The sequence below is a fragment of the Aptenodytes forsteri genome, unplaced genomic scaffold (assembly GCF_000699145.1).
Source record: "Aptenodytes forsteri isolate BGI_AS27 unplaced genomic scaffold, ASM69914v1 Scaffold7, whole genome shotgun sequence".
NCBI classification, from domain to species: domain Eukaryota; kingdom Metazoa; phylum Chordata; class Aves; order Sphenisciformes; family Spheniscidae; genus Aptenodytes; species Aptenodytes forsteri.
This window is the reverse complement of record NW_008795919.1, coordinates 1,484,421-1,510,235: the sequence shown is the minus strand read 5'-3', so window position 1 is coordinate 1,510,235 and position 25,815 is coordinate 1,484,421. Positions and strand designations below refer to the sequence as shown.

General features: G+C 38.3%; 1 protein-coding gene across 1 annotated transcript; it reads left to right on the top strand.

The window, feature by feature from the left end:
• Positions 1–23,092, top strand: LOC103903529 (protein argonaute-3). The gene is given in 18 exon segments (XM_009284743.2): positions 1–314; positions 4,325–4,445; positions 4,998–5,206; positions 6,436–6,572; positions 9,226–9,360; positions 11,596–11,683; positions 11,829–11,976; positions 12,282–12,401; positions 13,678–13,800; positions 14,000–14,133; positions 14,645–14,829; positions 15,201–15,360; positions 16,607–16,697; positions 17,538–17,732; positions 18,091–18,225; positions 18,879–18,980; positions 20,648–20,847; positions 21,474–23,092. Coding segments are annotated over 18 exon segments (2,706 nt in total). The 3' UTR covers positions 21,583–23,092.
• The last annotated feature ends 2,723 nt before the right edge of the window (positions 23,093–25,815 follow it).

The following is a 25,815-nucleotide window of genomic DNA, read 5'->3' as shown; positions in this document are numbered from 1 at the left end:
ATGGGAGACAAGTATGTGTACCTGCATATGCAAGGAGCCTTATGGATTTTTAAACTGCTGAAACGTAAGCAAGTAGTACCTTTGCAACACAGCTTGTCTGTTGTGCTTATCTTTTAATCTGTGATATTTTTTTCTTTCGCAGGACCCGTCGGGGCACAGCCCCTACTCATGGTGCCCAGACGTCCTGGCTATGGCACCATGGGCAAACCCATTAAACTGCTGGCCAACTGCTTCCAAGTTGAAATCCCAAAGATTGATGTCTACCTCTATGAGGTGGATATCAAACCAGATAAGTGTCCTCGGAGAGTGAACAGGTAAGAAGGTAACATTTGTCTTGCAAATTATACTGAAATTTTTAAGCAACAGAGGGACCTACTGAAGTAAATTATAGTCTCTATGTAGCTTAAAATCTGAGCATTATGCTGTGGAGACCTCTGTGCAAGTTCTCACAAACATCTGAGGTGGGTACGGAGCCTTTTCCAGGTTCTCTTCAGTTTGGTTGTGACCAGGTGCTATGAAGTGGGCCAGCCATTAGTGGTCACAGTACTTTGAGCTGTTTGACAGCAACCCCTATTCTTCAGGGCAGCATAAATATGGTATAGCTGTAGGCAGTTACCTTTTTTGGTTGCAATGCTGGCTGTTCAATCATTTGAGTTAGCAGGAATCTGCTCCTACAGGTGTTTTTATCCTCAGTTGATACTGAGATACATTGCAGCATTGGTTAGTCTGAAAGGTTCCCCAGCTTAATTCACTTGGGTACTGTGATCAGAAGCTAGTGACTAAAAGCCATTGCTGTAGGTACAGGAGGAGAGAGCCTTCAGCTGGAAAGCTTCCATTAGGAGTGGTGGTATGAAAGCACTGCAAACAAACTAGTTTTCCCCTTGTTAATAGATATTTCATGCAATCAGCTTAGTATATTTGAAATGGTCAGACTTGGTTTGAGCTCCACCTGTGTCTTTTCTCTGTTGTTACAGCATTTTGTATACGACATTGTCTCTCATCTTATTTTCATGTCTGCTATGTATTAGGGTCAAATCCCTTGCTAGGCTACTTTATTTCTAGATTGCTGGTTAAATGGAGAAAATATTTTCATGTAATATTTTCATATTCTGTATCCCTGTTAATTTAGTGATCCAACAAACTGTACGTATTGAGTGCTGGATGCTTCAGCCTTAACAGATTGCTAGTACAGCTTTTTATATATGGTCTTTGTGTATTTTGTCCTAAACCTCATAAATTTTGGGAGCCAGAGAAGCCTCCTCAGAAAGAGTAGTTAATTGAAAACCTGATGTTAGAGCTATAATAATTTTTGCTTTTTAAAGATTATAACATTTTGTATTTCCTGTATTTCTTCTCTGCGTTGAATAATTTTTTTCAGAGGAGTTACTTGTTAGTCTCTTGTGAAATCTGTTTCATCAGTTAAAGTTCAGAGTAGCTGAAAAGCAATTTTTTCCTCTTTCATCTGCAACTCTGTCTTACATTTTAACAATAACATATTGCTAGGGCCTGATTCAGGCTGGTGATTTTTTTTTCCCCTGCTAGTTGCATACTGCAGTTATGAAGGCTATATAAATACCTATGTTAAGTATTAATTAAAAGGAAACTAATAAATTGCTAAAATCGGGATATAATAGTTCTGTGTGAATTAATATTTAATATAATCTCACTGTTATGAAAAGTTAATTTACTACCGTATTGTTAAATGAAGAATGCTTATGAAGCCATGCTCACAGGGATACAAGGAGAATATAAACTGCTCTAAACTGACTTACTGTTTTCTATGTCTGATTCTTTTCTAGTGTGATCTTGTAATGAAGAAAATGTCATTTCACTTAAAATCTCTTGACTAAAACCACTTTTTTTTGTCTGTGGTATGGCAATGCTTGATTAAAATAGACTAAGGGAGACAAAGCTGTAAGAACTCTGGTTGCTCCAGCAATTGCAGTCTGTGATTCTGTGTAGTTGTTTCCATAACAGTGGGAGAAACTAGAGGGATTTGAAAACAGTGCATTTGAAATAAGTTGTTTTAAAATAGCAACTACATTTTATTTAAAATTTAAAAGAAAAAAAAAATCCCTTTCATGGTCCTGTTTGTAGGGTAATTTCAAGCCTGCTTCCAAAACCAAAACTGATGTTTGTCACAGCTTGTTGTAGTTAGTTATGCTTTAGATAAATGCTGCGTCTTCTGAAGTTTTCAGTTCATGTGGAGAGATGCAAAAGCATTTGGTTTGAGTTCATAAAGTAACTCTGTGTGAAGTGATCAATATTTTTGCTTACCTAAATAATAATGATTTCCTGAAGAGCATGTTTGCAGCTGATACAACTTTTCATACCTTTCATGAGTCTCAGCTTGAGCATCTAACCATTGCTTTTGACCTTTGTTAGGCTGTGTGAGAGTTGATTGTTTACCAGAAGTGCTTTTTATAGACTGGAGTTAGTTTTAGGTGCTTTTTGAGGTTTCTCATTCATAACTTTTTAATTGTTGTAGTGTAGGTGTAGTTCAGATGCAGGTGTAACTTTGTCCAGAAGCTCATCAGCTTTCTAGTCTACCAGTAAAGACACTGTCTTGCTTTTCCTTATTCGTGTTACCAACGGGTAGAAGCAGTCGTCTGGTTTTTGTCAAGGTAAACTGAGAATACTAATTGAACACAGGGAGCAAACCTTACGAGTTGCTTTAATAGTCAAATATTTTCAAATGAAAGACTGATTTGTTGTCAAATTTGACAGCAAATACAGTATGTAAATTATGGATCCTAATATAAGCTGTAGTTTAAAATCTGAAAGCTGAGGGTAAATCTTGCATGTATATTGGTTTTTTCCAAAGTAGGGAACCATGAAATTGGTTATTTAAAAATACTACTACTTTACTCATACAACGTGTGTGAGAGATGAATAGCAGAGCTACAGCTGAGAACTCTAGCATGGGAGTTTTTGTTTTACAGAGCCTCTTGCTTTCTCCCTCCTGCTCCTACTCTTCATCACTAACTTTTACTCCCTCTGCTTTTGTCACAGGTTATGTGACAACAAGCTGGCACTGATGGAAATAGTTTCTTTTGCACGCTTATCCCTGTGCATAGTGTTACAACGGAGCAGTGTACCAGTGCAGAATGGGGTTTTCAGATAAGATGGACTTGTGCAGGAGCACAATTGAGTACTAAGTAGATATTTTCAAGTTGCTTAAGTGTATTGACATGCTTTCAGCCAGTGAAAGAATTTGGATACTGAGAGTTTAGTAACGTAAAAAACTGTGAAATAGAGAATTTCTCTTCCCTTTCCCCAAGTCCCTGCTGAGAGGTGAAAGTACTGCTACTAATTTTGCTTGAGGAGGAAGTCAATATTTATCGTCTTCCTGAAGTATTTTAGGTTAATATTGCCTGGTCAGGAAATGGTATATTAGTAACCTTCTGCTTTGCAAGAATGCTAGTTTGCACATGCTTAAAAAGAAAAGTGTTTCATTTCTGTAGAATAAGGGAATTATGATGTATCAAGTAAGATACAGTTGTTGCGCCACTGAAACACAAAGAATCTCCAACGAATTCAAATCCTGAAGGCATGTTTCAGTTAGAGGTATTGCAAAAGTCTCTTTGGACCTGATATATCTACTACTTGTATCAAGAAGCCTTTTTTTATATAAGATGAAAATTTTATGCTGTTTTTTTCAAGTGTAATTTCAGTGCTTGTATCAGGTTACTATTTTCTTTATGGCTATCAACTTTATAATAAAGTTAGGAGAATCCATAATTGTGTGCAAATTTGATCAGGCTTTTACTTGATTTTGTTGTAAACCCTCAGATTATTAAGGACTTAAAGCTAAGACTTTTTTGTTAGGGTACCTCATTTTTATATACAATGTAGGCAGAATTCAAAACTCTCATTAACTGAAGAGCAGATGAAAATTACTAGGTGGACAGTACAATTAACTGTACTGCTTCCATGAACTAGCATAGCTTTCAGTTGTGAGTTTGTACTAGTTTTTCATAATACTAGCTTGTGGGTCTCTTCCAAAGTAAGTGTGTCCTTGCTTTGTATAATAAAGGTTATACAAAGGCCTCAGTCATTTCTGGGACTTTCTGAAATTATTTCGGTAACAGTATTTTCCAGTATTTGAGCATTTGTGTTGAGTCTGATTTTATTCTTTAGTGTGTATCTGTTATTTTAGTTGAAGTATGTGAAGCACCTTTTTGGAATACCAGTGGGTGTTCTATAATTCACTTGAGTAATAAGTTTGTTGAAACTACTTCAGCAAAATGCAGGATGTGTGGGAGCCAGATCCAGTCTGATACTTCTTTGAAAACATCTTCAATGTAAATATCAACTTTTCTAGGGAGGTGGTGGACTCAATGGTGCAGCATTTTAAAGTGACAATATTTGGGGACCGTAGACCGGTTTATGATGGGAAAAGAAGCCTCTATACAGCCAATCCGCTTCCTGTGGCCACTACTGGGGTAAGAGAACTGGGGAAAAAAAAAGGCATTTGTAACAGCTTCTTAGGAAAGAAAAAGAAACAAGCCCAACTTCTAATATTGCTGAGTTCAGAAAAACTGAAAATATCTTACAGTATCTGTATTGAAATGGAGTCCTTCTAATGTATTTTCTGCAAATTCCAATGTATGAAATGTGCATGTAATAGTTGCATTCAGAACTTCCCTTAGAATTCAGTAGCCTGTTTCTACAGCAAAATCTGTTAAATACTCAGTTTTACAGACTGTAATATGTTATCTTTTGATGAAGTACTATTAAAAAAATCAAACCACAGTTTCTCTGGAATGAAGAGTTTTCTGATTCAAGATGACAAAAAGTTACGTGATCCTCTTCTGCTTGGTGAGGACCCACTTCTCTTTATTTTGTGCATTTGATAATGTACTTTTATCAAATGTGCTGTGTCCTAAACACCTGAGGTTTTGAGTCTCTGGCCCAGTTATGGGAAGGAGTGAGAACTCAAGGCTACCAGACTCAAGATTAAACAGCTGCTTTCCCCCCCCCCCTCCTCCCCCCAGGTGGATTTGGATGTGACATTGCCGGGAGAAGGTGGAAAAGATCGTCCCTTCAAAGTGTCAATAAAGTTTGTTTCTCGGGTGAGCTGGCACTTGCTGCATGAAGTTTTGACAGGAAGAACCTTGCCTGAGCCTCTGGAACTAGACAAACCTATCAGCACTAACCCTGTTCATGCTGTTGATGTGGTGCTACGACACCTACCCTCCATGAAGTAGGTTTACTGTCTTCCTGCAGTCTGTCTTTACCTGAAGTATCCCCACTGGGAGACCTTCATCCCTGTTTCTTCACAGGTGAAAAGGAAAAATGATTGTTCCCCTTACACAGCACAGCTGGTTAGCTGAACTGGGGAGATTGAAGCTAATTGTGTAGAAGTGTGTATTTCTGTAGACATTTAAACTCCAGAGCAGGTGATATATTTGTTTGAAAAGATCAGGAAACAGGATACACTTGCAATAGGCCTTAACTGAAATACTGAGAGATTACAGTATGCTGTAGCACTGCTTTCATGTTTTCTGCTAAAGTTGAGACAAGTATCGTGCGCTTGATGGCGGTGACTGTCTAAAAGCACGAGTCTCTTTAATTCATTGATATACCCATCAATGATGCATGCTACTCATGTTTTAAATACACAGTTGAGACTAGATACCTGTCCTAACAAAGTCTGTTCTTTATCTCAGAACCCTGAAACATTAGAGAAGGCCAAATTAATTTTGCTTTATTTGGTTAATGAAAGTTACTTTCAAAGGTTGATTGCTGGGTTTAGACAGTAGGATGGCTTTGCGCTGGTGTTTTTTATTGGGTGTAACTGACTCTTAAAAAAAAAAAAAGACTTGTTTTATGGAAGCCAGTGTTCCTTAGCTACCCGGATCCTAAGGAAACATGAAAGATGTTAACCTCTGTACTAATGTCTGCCCATGACAAATGTGAGGAGGTGTGGAGGTTTGTGAACAGCTGTTTGCTACCTCCGAGAGAAACATTAGTTTCTCTAGTTCTTTGTTTCCACCATAGTTATTCCTTCTCCCAGTGTACATTGAATTCAAACGTTCCCTAGTAAAACATGCAAAATGATCTTTGAGGGTCAGTCCAGTATATACAATGCTGTTGTACAGAATCTGCTGTAATGGAGATTATGCCTTCTTGAAGTGGAAGATCAGAAAGGGTAAGTTAACTTAGTTCTTTATTTGTTGTAAAAACTGAAAGTGGTTGTGCATTGCTAAAACTAGTAAATGTTTTGTCTAAATTTAAAAACACTGCAATGGAAACAGAAGCATTCAGAGTGTATTGTTTAAACTTGGTTCTAGGCACAGATTCCTGGTGCACAGAATTCCAAAAAACAATAATGCTCTGTGTTACAATCTTTATTATAGAGTTTTTATTTGGAAAGCAATATTTTCTATTTGGAAAACAGTACCATACACATGTGGTCATCTTTTTCACTAGGTATACCCCTGTGGGCCGCTCCTTTTTCTCAGCTCCAGAAGGCTATGATCACCCCTTGGGTGGAGGTAGGGAGGTCTGGTTTGGATTCCATCAGTCTGTTCGGCCTGCCATGTGGAAGATGATGCTCAATATTGATGGTAAGTTGGGATTCAGGGTTAAGAATAAAGATAGTAATGAACATGCCTCTAAGAATAAAAATGGCCTTGCCATTCAGTCATTTTATTGTCGTGTGCATGAGTTTGTGGTACCACCTTTCTGTGTGATAATAACTTGGTGCCATCTGTGCAGAGGGATTTAGTAACCAGAAGCCATCTTCTACACTGGTTTCTTAATTCATATTGTAAATAATAAAGAGTCAAAAGAGTCAAAGTAGCTTGGGGTATTTTACTAGAATTTATATCAGAATAAGAAAACTTTCAAACTTTAATTGCTTTATAGACGAGGGGTTTTCACCTGAAAAATGTCTCATTGCTCAGTTTGAAGATTTTAGTAGTTGTCTCTTGTAATACCCTTATGAAATACATTAATTGTGAAGTCAGCCTACTGCAGAAGTTGTAATAATAATAGTAGAGTGAGATTGCATTCGTGTATGTATGCATACATTGGTTTCCTGTTCAGCCAGTTCAGACCAGACCTATACAGCAAAGGCTATCTAGAAATCCTAGTCCTTTTTTCTGGATTTGTCATCATGCCAGTGTTTCAGCAGAAATTTATCTGACAGTGTTTCGGCAGAAATTTACCTGCCATATTAAAAAAAAAAATCCCATATAGGAAGGAAAAGCCTAGCATAGCTTGTTTTCCTCCTTAATTTCTGTATTGGTATATCCACAGTAATACAGGCAGATTACTTAAGATGTGTCTCCCTGCAGCTGTCCACAGTAGGTGTTGTTCAATACTTCCAAGAAAACTCTGTAAGATATATCACAAACGCTTTTGTGAATAGGGCTAATTGAGATGGGCTTTCTTATGCAAAATCAGATCTGCTTTGCACCACTTTATTAAGTCCCAGATGAATGCATCTGAGATCAACTGGTGCATGTGTCAGACTCCTTGGTGCTGTAAGCACTCCGAGTCTATTTAGTTGTTAAACCCCTATTGAAAAATGTCAGTGTTTGAGATGCAGGTGCTGCCTAAAGTTTTCTCTAATTCACATTCTGTTCTCGCTGTCTGTTTGAAATGCTTTATAAAACCAAGGTAAATAGTCTGTCTTTTTGCACTAGGTGAAGCACTCTAAGTCAGGTTGTGCTTAGCATCTGTCTTGGAGCATAATAAAACGTTGCAGATGATACTGAGCTTTCATGATGAAAATTTGCAAGTCCATGTGTTCTGGTTTACCTGAATTGTGGATGATACTGATGTGACTTCAGATGGGTTTGTTCTTGTAAAATTACCTTTCGAACAGCAGCCATGGTGTAGCTCTTGTTTGAAAAATGGATGTAAAAACCTTCCTGGTCTGAGAAATAACCAATACTAGTATCTACATGCTAGGTACTGAGATAACTACAATTCAGGTAGGACAAGAGTATTAATTTACACCAATTTACGATGTACTGCACTATTACTTTCTGTGAAGCAAGTTTTTCTCATCAGCATTAGAAAGCATAGTAATTACTCTTGCAGTAGGAATTAAGTCCTTTCTGTGAATGAGAAACTTAAGAACTTTGTAAGCTGCGGTTTACGGGGCAATCACTTCGTGTTGTGGTTTGAGGTTGTGAAGATTACGTTCAAATCCCATCACTTGATTTTGTTTTAGTTGTTCAACTTGTACGAGGTTCTCTGCGAAATCTGTTTCTCTGTGTCGCTTGTGTTGCTGTGGGAGGCAAACCGCGTGCTGCCAGTCGCTGGGGGTGTAAGCTATTTGTGTTCATTCAGTAATCGACATCCGGAGGTGTTGGCCGGAGTGTGTCACGTGAAGTTGGCAGCCTGCTAAAGTGACACGTCTGAAGAATGTTTCGTTGTGTTAGCACAGAGATGTGGTGGGTTTGGTACATGAGATCTGGAAAACTAATAAAATGCTTGTCAAGTATTTCTTTTCTGTTGTTGCTGTTTAAAGTTTTAAATGTATGGAGTAGTTTGCTTGTGTTTGAGCTATATCAAGTGCCACCTCACCTTTCTTACTAAAAGGTATTGTTTCAATTGCTTATAACTTTGTCAAGCAGATTGTTTATGATTTTCCTTCCATGGAATGAGTCAACTGTCCTGTTTAAAAAAAGTATATTGTCACTTAATGTGATTGTGTCATTAGTATGCAGGGAGGGTAAGAGATTTTAGTAGATCAAGGGTTGCATTCACCACTACACTAACATAATTTGTGTATAGTCAACATAGTTCTCATGTCCCTACCAAATATTGTTTCTGTAATTGAGCCGGTTGTATCATTGACAAAATTATATTGCATATTGAATAATCTTAGCTTTCCATGTTAAAAAGCCTTCAGTAGAGATATATTAATACTGTGTCTGCTTGCAGCTCCATGCAGAGTCAAAAGAGAATGTCTCTCTGGGACACTACAGCTCTCTAGAAATGTTATCTGGAGGAAAAACCCTTTCAAAACCCTGAAATGCAAAGTAGTTGCAGGATGACTGTGCTGGAGACTGATGTGTCACTGTGGGCCCTGTGCTGGCTTTTGTGTATTTAGTTGTTGCAAGGCTCGCTAATCTGTTCTTAAAAATGTGTGCTGCACAACACTTGCTTGAGGGTTATGTGGAATTTTAAAAAGCATTCATTTATATACTGCTTCACAACATTCTGACTTGGGTTTTTTTACACTTAATATTTTGGTCTTTTTAGTTTCTGCCACTGCCTTCTACAAAGCACAACCTGTAATTCAGTTTATGTGTGAAGTTCTTGACATTCATAATATTGATGAACAACCAAGACCTCTGACTGATTCTCATCGGGTAAAATTCACCAAAGAGATAAAGGGTGAGTAGAAATGTATCTGTTCTGTCCCAGGTAACACAAGCTAATTTTAAGGGACTTGTTTAAGTTAGCATGCATCAGAAGGGCCCTGGAACTGCCAAGAGAATTGCAGTATGCCCTGTTTGTAGTTCTAGTCCTGAATGAAACAATGCAGCTCTGCAGAAATGAAAGATGAAAAATGAGGTATGTTCCCAGTGACTTAAAGAGGGAAAGGGAAAGTGTGTTGTTTACTGCCTGGATAGAGGTAAGTGGCTGTTGCCTTGCTGGATGGCTAACCTTTTATAAGCAGGGGTCACTGAGGCCATAGTGGTATTGTGCTGTAGGTCTCCCGCTGTTTAAATGCTGAGGCAAAGTGAAAATTGATTTCAACGCTAACATCATTGATTCTTTGAAAGTATGCTGTTGCAGTGATTTCTAATAACTGATTGCCTTATGGAAAAACAAGTACCACTTGCTAACTTGCAGCTGAAGGCCAAATTCCATTCCAAAGGAATTTCATAAGCTGCTGGTTTGAGTCGTTTCCCTCCATATATGCTACTTTGCTTTGCATTTTCCCATATCCTTTCATTTCAATGTAATTTGCAGAGAGAGAAGCCTTAAAAGAGCTCGGCTCTTCAAAGCTCTGCTCTTAAACGCTTGTGTTACTTCATGCAAGATTAGACTCTATTGAAATACTGGAAAGCAAAAAAATATATCTGAACTATAGTCACAAACTGATGTGTTCGTAGAATAGTCATTAGTGGAAAAAAAACCTTAAAGGCGTTATTTTGTAGTAGTCCTAACATGCCTCCTTTTTACATCTACCTGTCTTCATTTTGTAAGACTGGTAACTGGAGAATGAGAAACTCTCTGCTTGATGATCTTGGATGCCTCAGACACTTTGTTACCACAGTGAGAAAATACTGAAAGGTTACCTTTGCTGTCAATATTTGGTTTTACTACTGTAGTATCTGGGAACTCCAGCCAAGATGCTGTGATCACGTATAGTGAAACAAACCCTGCATTAAAGAATTGGCAGTCTGTGAGCAGCTCTGTGGGAGGGTAATGCCTTCTGTAGTGTCACAGCAGATTAATGACAAAGCAATGAGTGGGTTCCAGATATCTCTGTATTCACAACCCTTTTCTGCTTGGCCACAGTGCTTCATGGTTTCTTTTTTGTATTTTCTCTTAATGCTATATCAGGTCAGTGGTAGTTTAGTTCTGATTATGCCATCCTCTAAGTAATACTGATGTTAATGTTGCAATTAGTGTTGTCAGGAATCAATGAAGTACAGTTGCTACTTCCTTGGGATGTCTGTGTCCCTAGTAAAATAAACGTGGTATCTGCTATCTGGTACTTAGGGACCTGATTCCATGTGGGGTATTCAATCTGTGGTCCACAATCCACACGAGCCTCAACGGGGCAAGTCGTCCAACTGCTTTCTCAAAAGCCTTTACTAGTAGACTGTAGGTTGAATCTTTTGGGTAACAAAGCTCTGTTTTCAACTGCCTTTTCTTCCGTGGGGCTAGGGAAAGACATAACAGCGTGTCGATGCTATGCAGCACTTGTGTGATAAGCTCAGTACTTCCAGCAGATGTTGAGTCTACTCTTTATGTACAGTACAGACAGTGCATGCACAGTTAACAGAAATAGCCACTGAAAGCCTCTTGAAGCTGCCGTTGTTGCTGTCATTATTATTGTGCATAGAGGGTCAAGTCTGGTGAGTCTCTGGTGTGTAGGCCGTGTGCTTTTAGATGACATCTTCAGCTGCTCAAAATCTAAAGTTAAACTTGATCAGTGAAATTAAAGAAAATTACAGGCTGAATGTGGACAGAAAGCTGGGGCAAAAACGAACAATAAGGTAGAAATCTGGTTTTGCCCTTTAGATTTCAACTATATTGGAACTGCTAGGTTTAAGAGGAATACAGCATTGAGAATGAGAACAAAAGAGTATGATGAAAGCAGCCGTCTATGAGATTAGTCACGTGCCTGTTAAATGAAACTGCTACAAGAAATTCAGGTGACATTGAACATTAAATATTATACATTATGATTTGGTTTTGAGGATAATACCTGATTAGTCAGAAATCAAATTATAATGAAAGCAAAATGTTTAGAGAATAATAATATCTTATGTTGTGCTGTTTGCTGATCATCAAGGTGGTTGGATTAGAACATGTTCTATTGTAAGAAACCTTTGTCTCCTGTGCAAATTTTTGTGTAGTTATGACATCAGGGTTTTTGGTACTTTTGTGCAGGTCTAAAGGTAGAAGTGACTCACTGTGGAACGATGAGAAGGAAATACCGCGTCTGTAACGTAACAAGAAGGCCTGCAAGTCATCAAACGTAAGATGCTTTTTCTCAGAGCATAAAATGTGTGATAGCTTAACGCTGACTGTGTAACAGGACCTAATATTTTATTAGTTTTGGGGATGTTGATACTTGCCAACTAAGATTTCTGTACATTTTATTAAAATGTATGTCTCTTCAGCTTTCCTTTACAGTTAGAAAATGGCCAGACTGTGGAGAGAACAGTAGCACAGTATTTCAGAGAGAAATACAACCTCCAGCTGAAATACCCTCATCTTCCTTGCCTACAAGTGGGACAAGAACAGAAACACACCTACCTGCCTTTAGAAGTAATGAACTTACTCTGATAAATCAGCTTGTTATTGGTAGACTGTATCATTTTGCAAAACATTAAGAAGTGCACTTTGCAGTACAAGCATGTTTACGTATTTACATGTTTGTTATTCTTTTATTTCACTAAAGACTATCTACATTTTAAAAAGTGCTTTAAATTTAGAACTGTGAGAAAGAAGAATTCAGTTGCTTATACACATTAGGGGTGTGTTTCACAGTGATGGTATTGTGTATGTACGGTACGTTGGGATTGTTTCTGAGTGCTCCTATTGTGTATTGATGTGTCTGATTCTCCTTCAAGGTATGTAACATTGTAGCTGGCCAACGGTGTATCAAGAAGCTAACGGACAATCAGACGTCGACTATGATAAAGGCCACGGCGAGATCTGCTCCAGATAGGCAAGAGGAAATAAGCAGATTGGTTAGTTCTTTAATTTCAGTTCGGTGCGATACTACTCACTGAATGACACTGGACTAGATTACATTAATGCAAAAACTTCTCATATGACCAACCTAGTCTTTTCATTCCTTCCTTCTAGCCCCTTAACGTAACAGATTTTAACTACTTTTAATAGGATTTATTTAAAATAGCTTGCGATAACAGCAGGAGTCCAGCGCTCAGCAGTATGTGCTCTTGTGTTCTCATCTTTACAATTACTTCCAAGGAGGTATTGGAACTACTCAGGACTAATAGTTCAGTGTTTTGCTGTATTGGGGCCTTAAGGGTTTTAAACAAACTTGTGAAATGGACTTGGGTTTTAGTATGCAAATTCATGAAAATAAGATTTTGTTCTAGGTACTTTTCCTTTATTCCTGTTGATATTTGAACACCGTACTTTTTTGGTTATTACAGGATGCTTATATTTGTAGCGTTGCTAAATACTTTTAAAATCATGAGCTAGACTGTGAAGACCTGGGTCTTCAAACTACTAACAGAAAAAAATGGGAAATTTTCAAGATGGTAGCATCACTCTAATACTACTTAATTTTAATAGGCACTGAAAACAAACTGGAGCAACTTGATTTGTCCAGAATCATACAAGGAATCTATAACAGGGTAGAAGAATGATTCTAGGTCTCCTGAACCTCAGTCTTGTACTTGAGATGTTTGACTCCTTTCCTTAGTACACACTAAATGTTTTCACGTGATAACTCCAGTATATTTTCCTGATGCTGAATCCAGACACTCTAAACATCAGTGTTTTCTCTGACTTGAAATATGAAACTTGAATATTTTTCGTTGAATACTCTTACAAACAGATAGCTCTTATTTGAAACTGATTAGGTTTTGAGCTGACAAGTTAGCCAAAATTTCTAAATTAAAATAAGGCTGGTCTGGAAAACACAGAAGACATGAATGTGCAGTAATAAAAGGAATTAATTTGTTTAATCTTCGGTTCTCTAAAGGAGAATGCTTTTTGATCTATCCTGTGAGTAAATAAAATGCTCTTAAATAAGCATACTACAAATGAGTGCTTGAGTAACTAAGGGAACAAAATAATCTCAGCCAGTATATCTCATGGTATTAATTGTTTTCACTGGGGATAGGTTGATAGTGTTGAGCAGTTAAATCTGAGCCTTTTTCGATGGCAAGGGGAGTTGTTGTAGAGGACTTCTGCAGCATTCCTGTTAGTCTTTTGTTTGTTATATGAACTATAATTAAATACTTCTGTAATATGGAAAAACTCTTATTCTAGGTGAGAAGTGCAAATTATGATGCAGATCCATTTGTTCAAGAGTTCCAATTCAAAGTCCGGGATGAGATGGCCCATGTGACGGGGCGCGTGCTCCCAGCTCCAATGTTGCAGTATGGAGGACGGGTGAGGTTTTTGCTTTTTCTTTTGTTTCTCTTTTGAAGAGTGATTTCCCACACACATTTACTATTTTCGTCATTTTAGTTGCATTGTGCAATACAGGGATCAGAGTTTGAATGGTAAACTTTTTTTTGTTATCTTAAAACTGTAAATAGCATAGGCTTTTTCTTTTGTTTGAATATCTGTGTTGGTTTTGTTTCCGCAGAATCGAACAGTGGCAACCCCAAGCCATGGAGTATGGGACATGCGAGGGAAGCAGTTTCATACTGGTGTTGAGATCAAAATGTGGGCTATAGCTTGCTTTGCAACACAGAGACAATGCAGAGAAGAAATACTGAAGTAAGGCATGTCATGGTTCAGGCTTTGGACTGATGAAGCCATCTTAGTGAAAAGATGAACATAGGACTTCTAATGAGCGTTTTACCTGGTTTTAATTATCTAAGATGTTAGGGGAGAATCCAAGCTGGTTTGCTTTCTTACTGGAAGCTACAGTCAAAACACTGTACCGGGGTACACTGTGGGGTTTTGGTCCTGTGACATTGCTGCTTTGTATATAGTTCCTTCTAGCATCTTGAATGAAGTACTAAAGGTGTCTAAACTTGTTAGTTGGGGGGGGGGTTTCCATTTTGGCCTATGGTGTTTCAAAGCTGTACGGCCTCCACATAATGAACGTTTTCAAAATGCTGCTTTAAAAGCTATTTGCAATCGTCTTCGTTTGAGTAACACTTTTCAAAATGCTGCTTTAAAAGCTATTTGGAATCGTCTTCGTTTTGAGTTCTTCTGTCTCCTTCTGCTTTGGTTGCTGTGTGCTATTGCTACTGCGAAAATTCAAAAAACTTCTCATCTTTAGGGGTTTTACAGACCAGCTGCGCAAGATCTCCAAAGATGCAGGGATGCCGATCCAAGGCCAGCCCTGTTTCTGTAAATATGCCCAGGGTGCAGACAGTGTGGAGCCCATGTTTCGACACCTCAAGAACACCTATTCGGCTCTTCAGCTCATCATTGTCATCCTGCCAGGGAAAACACCGGTGTATGGTAAGGGAATATCTGTCTTTACCTCTCAAGAACACCTATTCGGGGCTTCAGCTCATCATTGTCATCCTGCCAGGGAAAACACCGGTGTATGGTAAGGGAATATCTCTGTCTTTACCTGTTTGGTTGAGTATCGTTCTGAGAAATTTGCTGCCCAGTGTATGTTAGAAAATTCTTCAGGACCATTCTTTAGATGTTAGAAACCAATGTTTTGTCTGAAGTTAAAATTAATTGGAAGCAGGTCTGAGCATGCGGGTAAGTTGGAAGTTATTTTGCAGAACATGTACACTTGAATTACTGTGACTTGAGCTAAGATAAAAATACAGCAGTAATTTCAAATGGACTCAAGTTGTATCCTAATATTTGCTTCTCAGCGGAGGTGAAGCGTGTGGGAGATACGCTGTTGGGAATGGCCACACAGTGTGTTCAAGTCAAGAATGTCATTAAAACGTCTCCACAGACCCTATCAAATCTGTGCCTGAAGATTAATGTTAAACTAGGAGGAATCAACAACATCCTTGTACCTCATCAAAGGTAAGAATCTTTGTGGAGGCTGATTTGGGTTTTGTTTTAACAGATGTGGTTAAGTTTGATACTTGGCCGCATTTAAATTTTGGCTGCTAAGTTTGAAGTTGAAATATTAGCAGCCAAAATTTAAATGCGGCCAAGTTTTAAGTTGAAATATTCTTCTGGTAATAGTATGTGATATTTGAGGTAGAATTAAATTTCTTCTAGCAGGGGTTCTGAGTGGTTGTTGGTCTGTGAGATAGGTCTCAAGCCAAGGCTCTTTCCAAATGTTTGATCAGTATCAAAAATCTGAAGAGAAACTGCAGATCTAGAGATTTTGAAGTATTAATATAATCAGAATTTTTCTGCAGGTTTAGGAGCACACAACACATCACAGAAGAATGTAACTCTTGGTTAACATATCAATGTGCTGTTAATAAGGGTAGAATAATACTGGAGGCATCTTACTTCTCTCACTTTTATAGGCTGGGTAATTCAGCTCACGCTTGTTCTTTGCGTGGCTATTCTCTATGCTCTGTTTCTGTGTGTGCCAATTGCTTTGCATTCAGTGAGAAGGTTTGACAAGTCCGATCCATGTGTGCTCCCATCTTTCTGGAGAAGCACAAGACTTTTGGTCATGAAGACTAGAAATTCTGGTTGACTCTAACCTTTACTAGAGCATATCTATTCTTTGAGTGGAAATACGCATAATGCAAGGTAGCAAGCCAGAAAAACTTTTGGAGTGCAAATCTTTAAGAATTCTTTCCTGAGACTTCCTGAGAGCTTGGAATCAAAGCTTAAATGTGAAACAATGGTGTGTGGAAGAATATTTTGAAGGCACTGGGAGACTATCCTGCTGCTTAAATCCTGTAAGCCAGAATAATCTGTGTGGTACTATACTCAGCCATTTGTTGCATGGCTGATGCAGTACCAAAGCGGTGCTTAGCTGACCTCCAAGCACTAGTGTAGTCAACCTGCAGAACGATAGTTTCTGTAAGAAGCTGTCTGTACTGTTCAGGTGTAGCTCAATGGCTTTTCTCCACTAGAATCATGCCACAGTTAAATGGCAGTGTATTTGGAATGACTGCTATGGTGGTTTTGAAGTTCACATCTTGTGCACAAAGATTTCATTGTTTAGGTTTGGCCAAAGTACCTGATAAGAAGGCTTCTCTGTGCAGCTTAGCTGAAATAGAAACAAAACCCCATATTGAGCAATAACCTTGCGCCAACTGTTCATCTACAAGTGTGACTTAGCACTTTTTTCTTTTTGAAGACCTTCTGTGTTCCAGCAGCCAGTGATCTTTTTGGGAGCTGATGTCACTCACCCTCCTGCTGGAGATGGGAAGAAGCCTTCCATAGCTGCTGTAAGTTTTATTAAATCAGCATTGTTTTTTCATCTTAGGTCAATGTTAGAATAGTAAATGCAACTCATGGAATATGTCTACGTCAAGTATCTTTCAGGGCTTATGCCAGTTTTGTACACGTTTCCAATGTTATTAAAAATCATGTCTTTAAAAGAAAAACATTGCTTGATACTTCAGACTGTTTTCTTACCTTGATTTAAAAATTAAAAAGCTAAAATGGCAGTCACATTAAATAATATATTTGCGCAAAAATATTCTAAAGGAAATAATGCAGCTTTGATGTTAGTTAACGTATTTTTAAAGGAGGAAAAATGTAATTAAAGGCCTGGTTTGGCAGGAATGTTTTTGATGCTTCTTACCTTTTGTGTTGGTACAGTCCGGGAGACCAAGGTGGTGTTTGGATCCTTGGTCACTCCCTTCCTATTTTGTCCCCTTGGTATTTTACTTGGCATTGATTGCAGTTATGGAAACTGCATCCTTGTTTAAAGTAACTAAGGCAAACTGAAGCGTTTCTCTGTGTAAAAGGTGAGAAAACTTCAAAGAAAAAAAGTCTGTGTCTGGATTATAAGAATATGCATTAGCGTGCTGTCAACAGAGGGGAAGACTCCAATTCTGCAGAGGCGTTTTGGGGTGCTTGGAGGGCAAGTTTTATACCTCTTTTCAAAAGGTGTTAAACCTGTACCTACTACAAGTTCCAGTTAAAAATGTTACTGTGGTGGTTGTTTTAATGTAAGCATCTTCTACTTGAAAATTGCTGCTCTTGGCTTTTTTTGCTATTTTAATTTTTTTTTTGTACAGATTTGATCTTGAAGCCTTTACTCATGTAATCTTCCCCTGAAGGTTGTAGGTAGTATGGATGCTCATCCGAGCCGATACTGTGCCACGGTGAGAGTTCAGCGACCCCGGCAGGAAATCATCCAAGATCTAGCCTCCATGGTGAGAGAGCTGCTCATCCAGTTCTACAAGTCAACACGGTTCAAGCCCACACGTATCATCTTCTATAGGGACGGAGTCTCTGAAGGACAGTTTCGACAGGTTGGTTCGTCTCTGGGTTTCTTGGAGGACTGTGTTATTACATAACAATTCCAGTTCTCATATTTGAGTAAGCTGTACTGCTTGAGTTGCTTACACTTACGCCAAGATACCACAAAATAATTGAGACTTTTAAGGAGAGAATTTCTTAAGCATGTTGGGTAAGAAAAGTTGCAACTTCTTTCCTGTCTGGGAAGAAGAGGTCTTAGAAATATATTGTTTCCCAAGTTCTAAGTACTTCCTAGGATTACTAATTGTGTGGCAAAGTTGTACTTAGTGTTAACTACAAACCATTTATTAGGTGGTGTGTGTAGAATACAATGGAAGGAAAACCTAAACTATTCTGTTCTTGTGCTTGTAGGTTTTGTATTATGAACTGCTAGCCATTAGAGAAGCCTGCATCAGTTTGGAGAAAGATTACCAGCCTGGAATAACCTATATTGTGGTGCAGAAGCGACATCATACACGATTGTTCTGTGCTGACAGAACAGAAAGGGTAATAGTTGCCCCCTCTCATAATAGCCTTATGTGAAAAGCTTGATGTCAAGCACTTAACGCTGCTGGAGAAAATATTAGCGTGGGCTTCTATGTCAATCTGATTGTTTTTGCATTCAGGGTAGACGTTGAATTGATAGGCACAAAATGTGGCCCCAAATTGAAAAATCGTTGACCTTAAGTATGCTAAAAAAAAAAATAATCCCCATCAGGCTTTGTCATGTTGCACATCGATGCTGGTCTTTGTCAGTGAACTATAGCTAATATTCGTGTAACTAATTAGGACCAAGTCTACGGCAATCGTAATAGAAGAAAATACAAAATGATGGAACCCTTAACTTTCCTGTTCTTCTGAGTGAGTCGATCCAAACTCGAGCTGACAATTCTAAATACAAGTGTATGTGCAGCTCTTCTGTCTTTGAGATTGAAAGTTCTGAAGTGCTGTGGGTACAATATTCTGTTTTGAGATCGTAGGGAGCCATGCAGTGTCCATGTCAAACATCCTAGGCTGCTGTATTGACACGTTCCAAACAGTACTGTGGTAGTTCATTCATGGAAATGTTGCATGTGTTGAATAGAAACCTGTATTTTTAATTACAGTTGAGATGTATAAACAGTTGCTAGCTGCACTTTTTAACAAAATTGTTTCTCTAGGTTGGACGAAGTGGCAATATTCCAGCTGGAACAACTGTAGATACAGACATTACACATCCATATGAGTTTGATTTTTACCTCTGTAGCCATGCTGGAATACAGGTATGATTGTTTCTTTGTAAGTAAATGTGAATTTAGAACATGTTGTTTTTCTCCCTTTTGTCATGCTTGTGTTTACAAACAGTTATTTATTAGGGAAATGTCATTTAGCTCAGTTTTATCTGAGATACCATGTTATTGTGGAACTAATAGTATTATTTGCTTAAGAGGTGGTCTCTGCTACGCCTTTAAAACTTGCATTGATGGTAACTTGTGCTTTTTTAAGTTTATTTTAAAGAGGTCACTTTATTTTGTACCTTTGTTATTTCTGAAAATAAAACTTCCTACTTCTATGATTTATAGCCACAATGAAATGAACATTGGATTAAGTTTTCAAATGTAAACAGTTTGAAAGACTGAAGGCAGTGTTTGATTATCTGCTGACTAAATGTAGACTAGTGAATTACAGGCTGTGGAAATTAAATCCAACAATGTGGTGGTATTGCCAGCAATACATTGGAGAGTCAACTTAATGACAAAAATTGTGTCAGGATATTGCTTAAAAATGGAAAAAACCCTAACTCTTTACATTTTTATCTTGTGAGTCTGACTGCATTGTTATAAGTTTTGTTTAGGTTGGGTGGGCATGTTTTCTTTTCCAGTTTTGAACCACTGCAATGTATTTTATTCAGGAGTTCAAAACTTCTGCTGCTTTTCTCCGCTTATATGTGTATCTTTATGCTAGGTCTGGGCAAGCTAGTTTTTGGCCCCTTGGAAAAAAAAAATTGTATCAGTAAGTTGAAGCAGAAATGCCAGCTGTAGCTGCAGCTCATTGTTTTTAATAAGTCTCAACTTAACCATTTAGTTGAGACTTTAATATTTCTTTTTTTTTTTAAAAAGAGAGATTTCTATCCTGGTTAAAATACAACTGTTGCCCTAATTCAGTTACACTAGAGTTAAACCTTAGGGTATCACACCCTTTGTGGGGGGAAGCAGGAGGGAAGGGGAGTGTTCACTCCAAAAGAGTGTCTTTCAAAGTAAGTGCATCATTTAATAGCAAACTTCTAAGAGTTCCTAAGAACTGTACTCAGTATTCAGTACTTGTTAGTGGTCTATAAGGAAACATTAAAGTACTGATGGTGAAAGTCAGCATGTATCTGGGGGGGAACCTTGACATGAGTGACATGTAAAAAATCTGATTCAGCATAATGCCAAAGAGCAACGCAACTCTTGAGCCTGTAGGAAAGATGACGTTGTGTGGCAGTAAGGAAGTGTATGTTTTTGTGTAGAACTCTGTAGGTAACTTCTGAAATACTGGAACCGTTTCTAGTGTTCGTAGTTTAAGTTAGGGTGCTAAGGAATTGGAAAGAGTTAAAAGCAGAAGTTATTTCTCTGGGAAATGTGTCTTGGTGAGAAACAGTTTCAATTAAAGGTAGTTAAGAGGTGGTGTAATCATGGTTTAGTCATGTTGGGAGCAGGTTTTGATCGTTGAGGGTTATCTAGAAGGCATGTGGGTTTTTTCCAAGCAAGAATAATTAGAGTAACATCATCGTGTAAATGTTAGACTTCTTATTCATCTTTAAATACATGTAGGGCTGACATAAGACTGAATTTTCTTTGGCTGCTGTTACATAGGAGTTCAGACTAGGTAGTCTGACCCTTTCTGAACTTAATCTGACTTGATTGTATGGAAAAGCCAGATAAGTGAATTGATGTTCCCTTCTTCTTAGGGTACCAGCCGTCCCTCACACTATCATGTTTTGTGGGATGATAACTGTTTTACTGCAGATGAACTTCAGCTGCTGACTTACCAGCTCTGCCACACATATGTGCGCTGTACACGATCAGTTTCTATACCTGCACCAGCGTATTATGCTCACCTGGTAGCATTCAGAGCACGATACCATCTTGTGGACAAAGAACATGACAGGTAAATGAAAATGTGTGTGTAAGTTTTTGTCCCCATTGGTCTTTGCTGCATTGTCAGGCATAAAGCCATCCGACTGTAGAGAATTACTGCTCGTTTTGCAGTTAATTTTTGTTACCTCTGGGACTAGTCTTAAGATAATCATTCCTGACAGCTGCTGCTCAGTATCAGACAAGAGTGGGTTGGTGGATTCTACTGAACAATGTTCAGATTAAAAGAATTAAGTTTAGTTTAAAAAAAGTATTCTGTTATTACTTTGTGGTCTGAGGGAATCAAGCCACACATGTAGCTTTTTGCTTTAGAATTAGAGTAGTCATGAATGAAGCAAATGTTAAGTGCCTTCCACTTACCTAATCTGCTTTGTACGTCAGAACTATTTTATAACCTTCAAGCCATCAATATATTTGTAATAGACTTATTTTTAGATGAACAAACTGAGCAGCTAAGGTAAAGGGATTTGTCAAAAGCCTTGAGGTTGCTGGGTGAATAGACAAGTAGATTTTTCTCAGTATCCGGTTCTATTACTGTTGCCATGTTGTTCTCCTAAACGTTGAAGAGACGTGAAGGCACCTTTTTGATCTGAATTAATATGATTTACAGCCCTGCTTGTCTCTTTCTCTTTCTTGCAGTGCTGAAGGAAGCCATGTTTCAGGACAAAGCAATGGGAGAGATCCACAGGCCCTCGCGAAGGCTGTACAAATTCACCAAGACACCTTACGCACGATGTACTTCGCTTAAGTCAATAAAATGGGAGCATACTCACTGAAAGGAAGAACTGAAAAATTAAGCCACATACAATGTATGTTTCCAGTGGGGTTGGTTTATGGGGTGTGCCTCTGATCATGCTGAAGTTGACACTGTGCAGGGGGGAGAGGCTAACCCTTAAATTGACACAAGGAAGATTGTTTACTTCATCGAGGAACACAGCACTATTATGCAATATGAAACCAGCCAACTGCTTTTTTGGTGCGGTCTCCTGTAGGAAGCACCGCCATCATTTTTTTTTTTTTAATTTCTTGTAGTTTAACCCTCTTATGCCTTTACCTCAAGTTGCTCGGCAGCACAACTATCTTTGCAAAAAAAAAAAAAAAAAATCGTTGGTGTAATTTAAAAAAAAAAAGCAAACCACCTTTATAGGAACAATCACAATGATTGTTTGGGGGAGGGAAGTGTGCAAAAAGAAATATTAATTTTTTTACCCCACTGCATTGAGGAATCTTTCTCTCAGTATTGCCATCAAGCATTCGAATGTGAACATATCCAAGTACATTTGAATGTACAGCACTAGCTAGAAAAAATTGAGGGGGGAAGATGTTTTGCACACTAATAATCTGAACATAATTTAGCCAACTGCTGCCTTTGTGTCTTTCTTCACAGCTTTGGAGTTCTAAGCTCCAATAGTTCCCTTTTAAAAAGCAAAGAAGCTAGTGGTATTATGTGCAGGCAGTAGTGATCCAAACTCTTCTTGCTCCGTGGTGAATTTACTAAAGCTGCTGTTCTACCTAGTCCAAAAGTTTCAATTATTTTTTATCTGGCAAGTCAAATATGTTGAAGCTTCATGTGAGATCAGATGTCCCAAGTTTTATGGGATTACATATAGTAAACACGAGAACTGAAACTTTAGAGCTAAGGTCTTTTTGGAAAAAAGAAAAATGCTAGTTTACTTGCTGCCTCTCACACCTTAATGTGATTTCATATGTATGTGTTTTTGAAGTTTAGCTTCCTTTTGTTTCTTTTATATTTATTAGAGTAATAATAATGCTTTAATTTAATTATTACAGAACATATGGTCAACATCCAACTTTTATTTTTTAGAAATGTAACCATGTTTATTTTTAAAAAACTGACAACTTGTTTTGCTATCTTTTAGTGCAATAAGCGTTCTAAAGGAAAACTGTGTCCATTGAGCTGTACTAAAGCAGTGTTTGTACCACTAACTGTGGAAGAATGGACACCTCCATGATTTTAAAAGGACAAAGTAAAAGCCTTAATTTTGAAAGGAAAGTTTTATAGTGAGAAGGAATCTTGAATTTTCCTTTTTTAAATCAAAAAATAGCAAAAATGCTTCTAGAATTCTGCAAGCTTTACTTGTCACTGCAGTATTTTGATTTAACAAAGGAATTGGCCGTATTTTTGGCTTTGAAATGCGGAGGATATTTCAATTAAATGGAAAGAGGTTTTTTATCAAGATCTAAGTTTTTACATGCTTAGTTAAATCTATTTGACATCAGCAAAGTGTCTGGAATTAATAAAAGTTTTTAGGCTTTTTTCCTCTTTGATAATGACTTTCCTTTTAAAATTAAGTTATTGGTAACTTCATTTCACTTTGCAAATAAAGAGGGCTGGGATAGTTCTAACATGTTAAATCACTGAAATGTGAAACAAATTAACGGGATTCTTTCATTCCACTTTAAAGGTAAAACAATATTTAAGATGTCAGAGACAAGCATTTATTCAATGAGGGGACTGGGGAGTTTTGCACTTTGTAAACTCGTGAACTGCATTTTTGACTGTTTTTATTTGCACTGGTTCATAGTATATATACTGCAGATCGTTTGTACGGGCATTGCTGTTATCCCAGCCCTTCTGAACTCCACCTGCTCTCCACATGAAAACCAGTGGGTTGGTATAAGTAGCTTATCTCCTGTCATTCTCATGAAATCCGCTGTTTGCCAATATACTGTATTTTGAGCCTAAAATCTGAGCCCGTTTTGCTTCAACAGGCATGAATCTCCCCCATTTTTTCTGCCAGAAAACAAAGTACTGTATTTTGTGCATTTGTATATTGTATTGAAATGTATGTAGTGCTGTTCACAACACTGTCTCAAAGAGCTTTACTAAACAGTTAGTGTATATACATATTTTATCTCCCGATATCAAGGAAGATAATGTAAAAAGACTAACTTTGCAAAGTTAAAATTGCACTGGAACTAGTCGTGACGGTGGGCAGTTGGCTAGTGGCTTGGGGTTCCTCGGAGAGGCGGTGGGAGGGTGATCAAGGGAGACTCGGCAGACCCTGACGTGTCGGAGAGTCTCTGGGGTCCTGGGAGCCGCATGCCTTCGTCAGCTGCACCCGCAGACCCAGGACTGGCCCCGCCATGCTCTTTGACTTCTTAATGCACTTACCTTTCAGCGCCTTCAAATAAACCTGCTGCAGGGAGGTTGGTGTAACGAAATAATTTGAGTGAGATGGTTTCCGAGTAAGTGTCTCAAATGTTTTTCTTGGTCTGTGACCTGACAGTTTTCTCTCAGAAGCACTCTAGCTAGTAGTTCTGTTTATAAAAGGTTCAGGTTAGGCTTTTTACAGAAAATTGTTTTAAAATAGAGAATTTTTTTAAAAAAAATATTTTATGAAGACTTCTTGTGGATTTCTGGCGTTTAGATGAAAATTCCTTTTTAAAAAGTCTTTTAACGCTCCTTTCAAAGACACTGTACGCTGCTCATCCTGCCCACGCTCAGCGACTATGATTTGAGAAGCTTTTTTGCTTGCTACTTTCACGAAAAATAAATTAAAGAAACTTTATTGGGAAAGTGACTTAAATTACTTGTTGAGCTAGCATTTTACCTGGTTTTCATGTGAAGAGTATTTGGAAGTTTTAATCTCTATTCTTGGTTTTGCAAATACCTACATAAAGTGCCGATACTTACCTGTATTACGATATCAAGTTACTGGCGTTGTGAGGGGCACACATTGATGATGCTGTAGCTGCTATATTTATTTAAACGGAGATGGACAATTACTGCACTAAGGAATGAGGAGATAAGCAAGGAATCAAGGTTAGTTTAGATATCTTGTTTTTTTCAAAAGAGAATTAATGGTGTGAAATATCAAGTGTAACAAAGGGTGCTGTCATTTTAACTGAGATTAAATAGCCAGATATTCTTCCTTTGTTTAAAAACATATATATTTTGATGTTTGCAGTTTGGGGGTGGGGGGTCGGGATAAATGGTACCTCATCTGTGGTGGCAGTTTCCAGTATATTTTCAGAGTATATGGATTTCTTTTATTTTTGTACCTGCTCTCCTTTAAAAAGAAAAAAAAATCTCAAATTTTATGTGCTGTTTGGGGAAATCTTGAGTGGCATACCAGATCCCTCTCTTGCTGGGAGCTGTCTGTATAGAGTCCAGAGGGACGTGGGCAAAGGCTGACAGTTCTACTTACTTTGCAGACATACCGGCCTCGTTCATATGCCTATCTAGAAAAATGGTTCCTGTCTCCTACGACACTGTACCAGTTGACTGCACCGAGACCTCGCTCGTACTTAACAAGTGGCACTAATTGCTTCCGTGGCGGGAGCACGCACAAGGGCCCCAGCGCTGGGTTGGGGACGGAGCAGCCTTAGGGTATCGGCCACGCGAACCTGCAGCGCTGGTACTGTGCCAAGAGCGGGAACCGCTCCCCGGGGCTGGCGGCAGTGCTTCTGGTAACCTAGCAGAAAGCCTTGCCGAAACCTGCGATCTAGCGACTAGTAGATCCTGATTTGGAGAGAAGTAGAGTGTTTTGTAGTTGAGGCATTAAACTTGCAACATCTGCTAACAGAATGACTGACTCCACTGTAAGTAGCTTTTTTTTTTTCTTTGTAGGGCATGTCAGCTGTGGCCATTTTACTCAGGATCGCTGTATTACTGTTCAGTGTGTAATCTGGTTAAACACATCCAAAAGCTATTTTTATAGGGCTCATTCTGGTATCCTTTTGGAAGTTTGTTTGGCCATAGAAATGGTTTTCAGGAGTAAAATGGGTTTCTGGAAGTTGTCAGTCAAATTATTTCAAGATGCTACTGGTCCTAAACTATTTTCACTTCTTCATATATGAATTTTTGTCCTATAAAATGCTCAATGTAAGATACCAGACAGTTGTCATCTGTACAAATTCCAGCTACGAAAACTGGTTTTCTACTAGTCTTGAAGTTCACTCTGGTGAAATTCCAAGCTCAGCCTATGCTTAAAAAAGCTTGAGGCCTTTTTTTTTT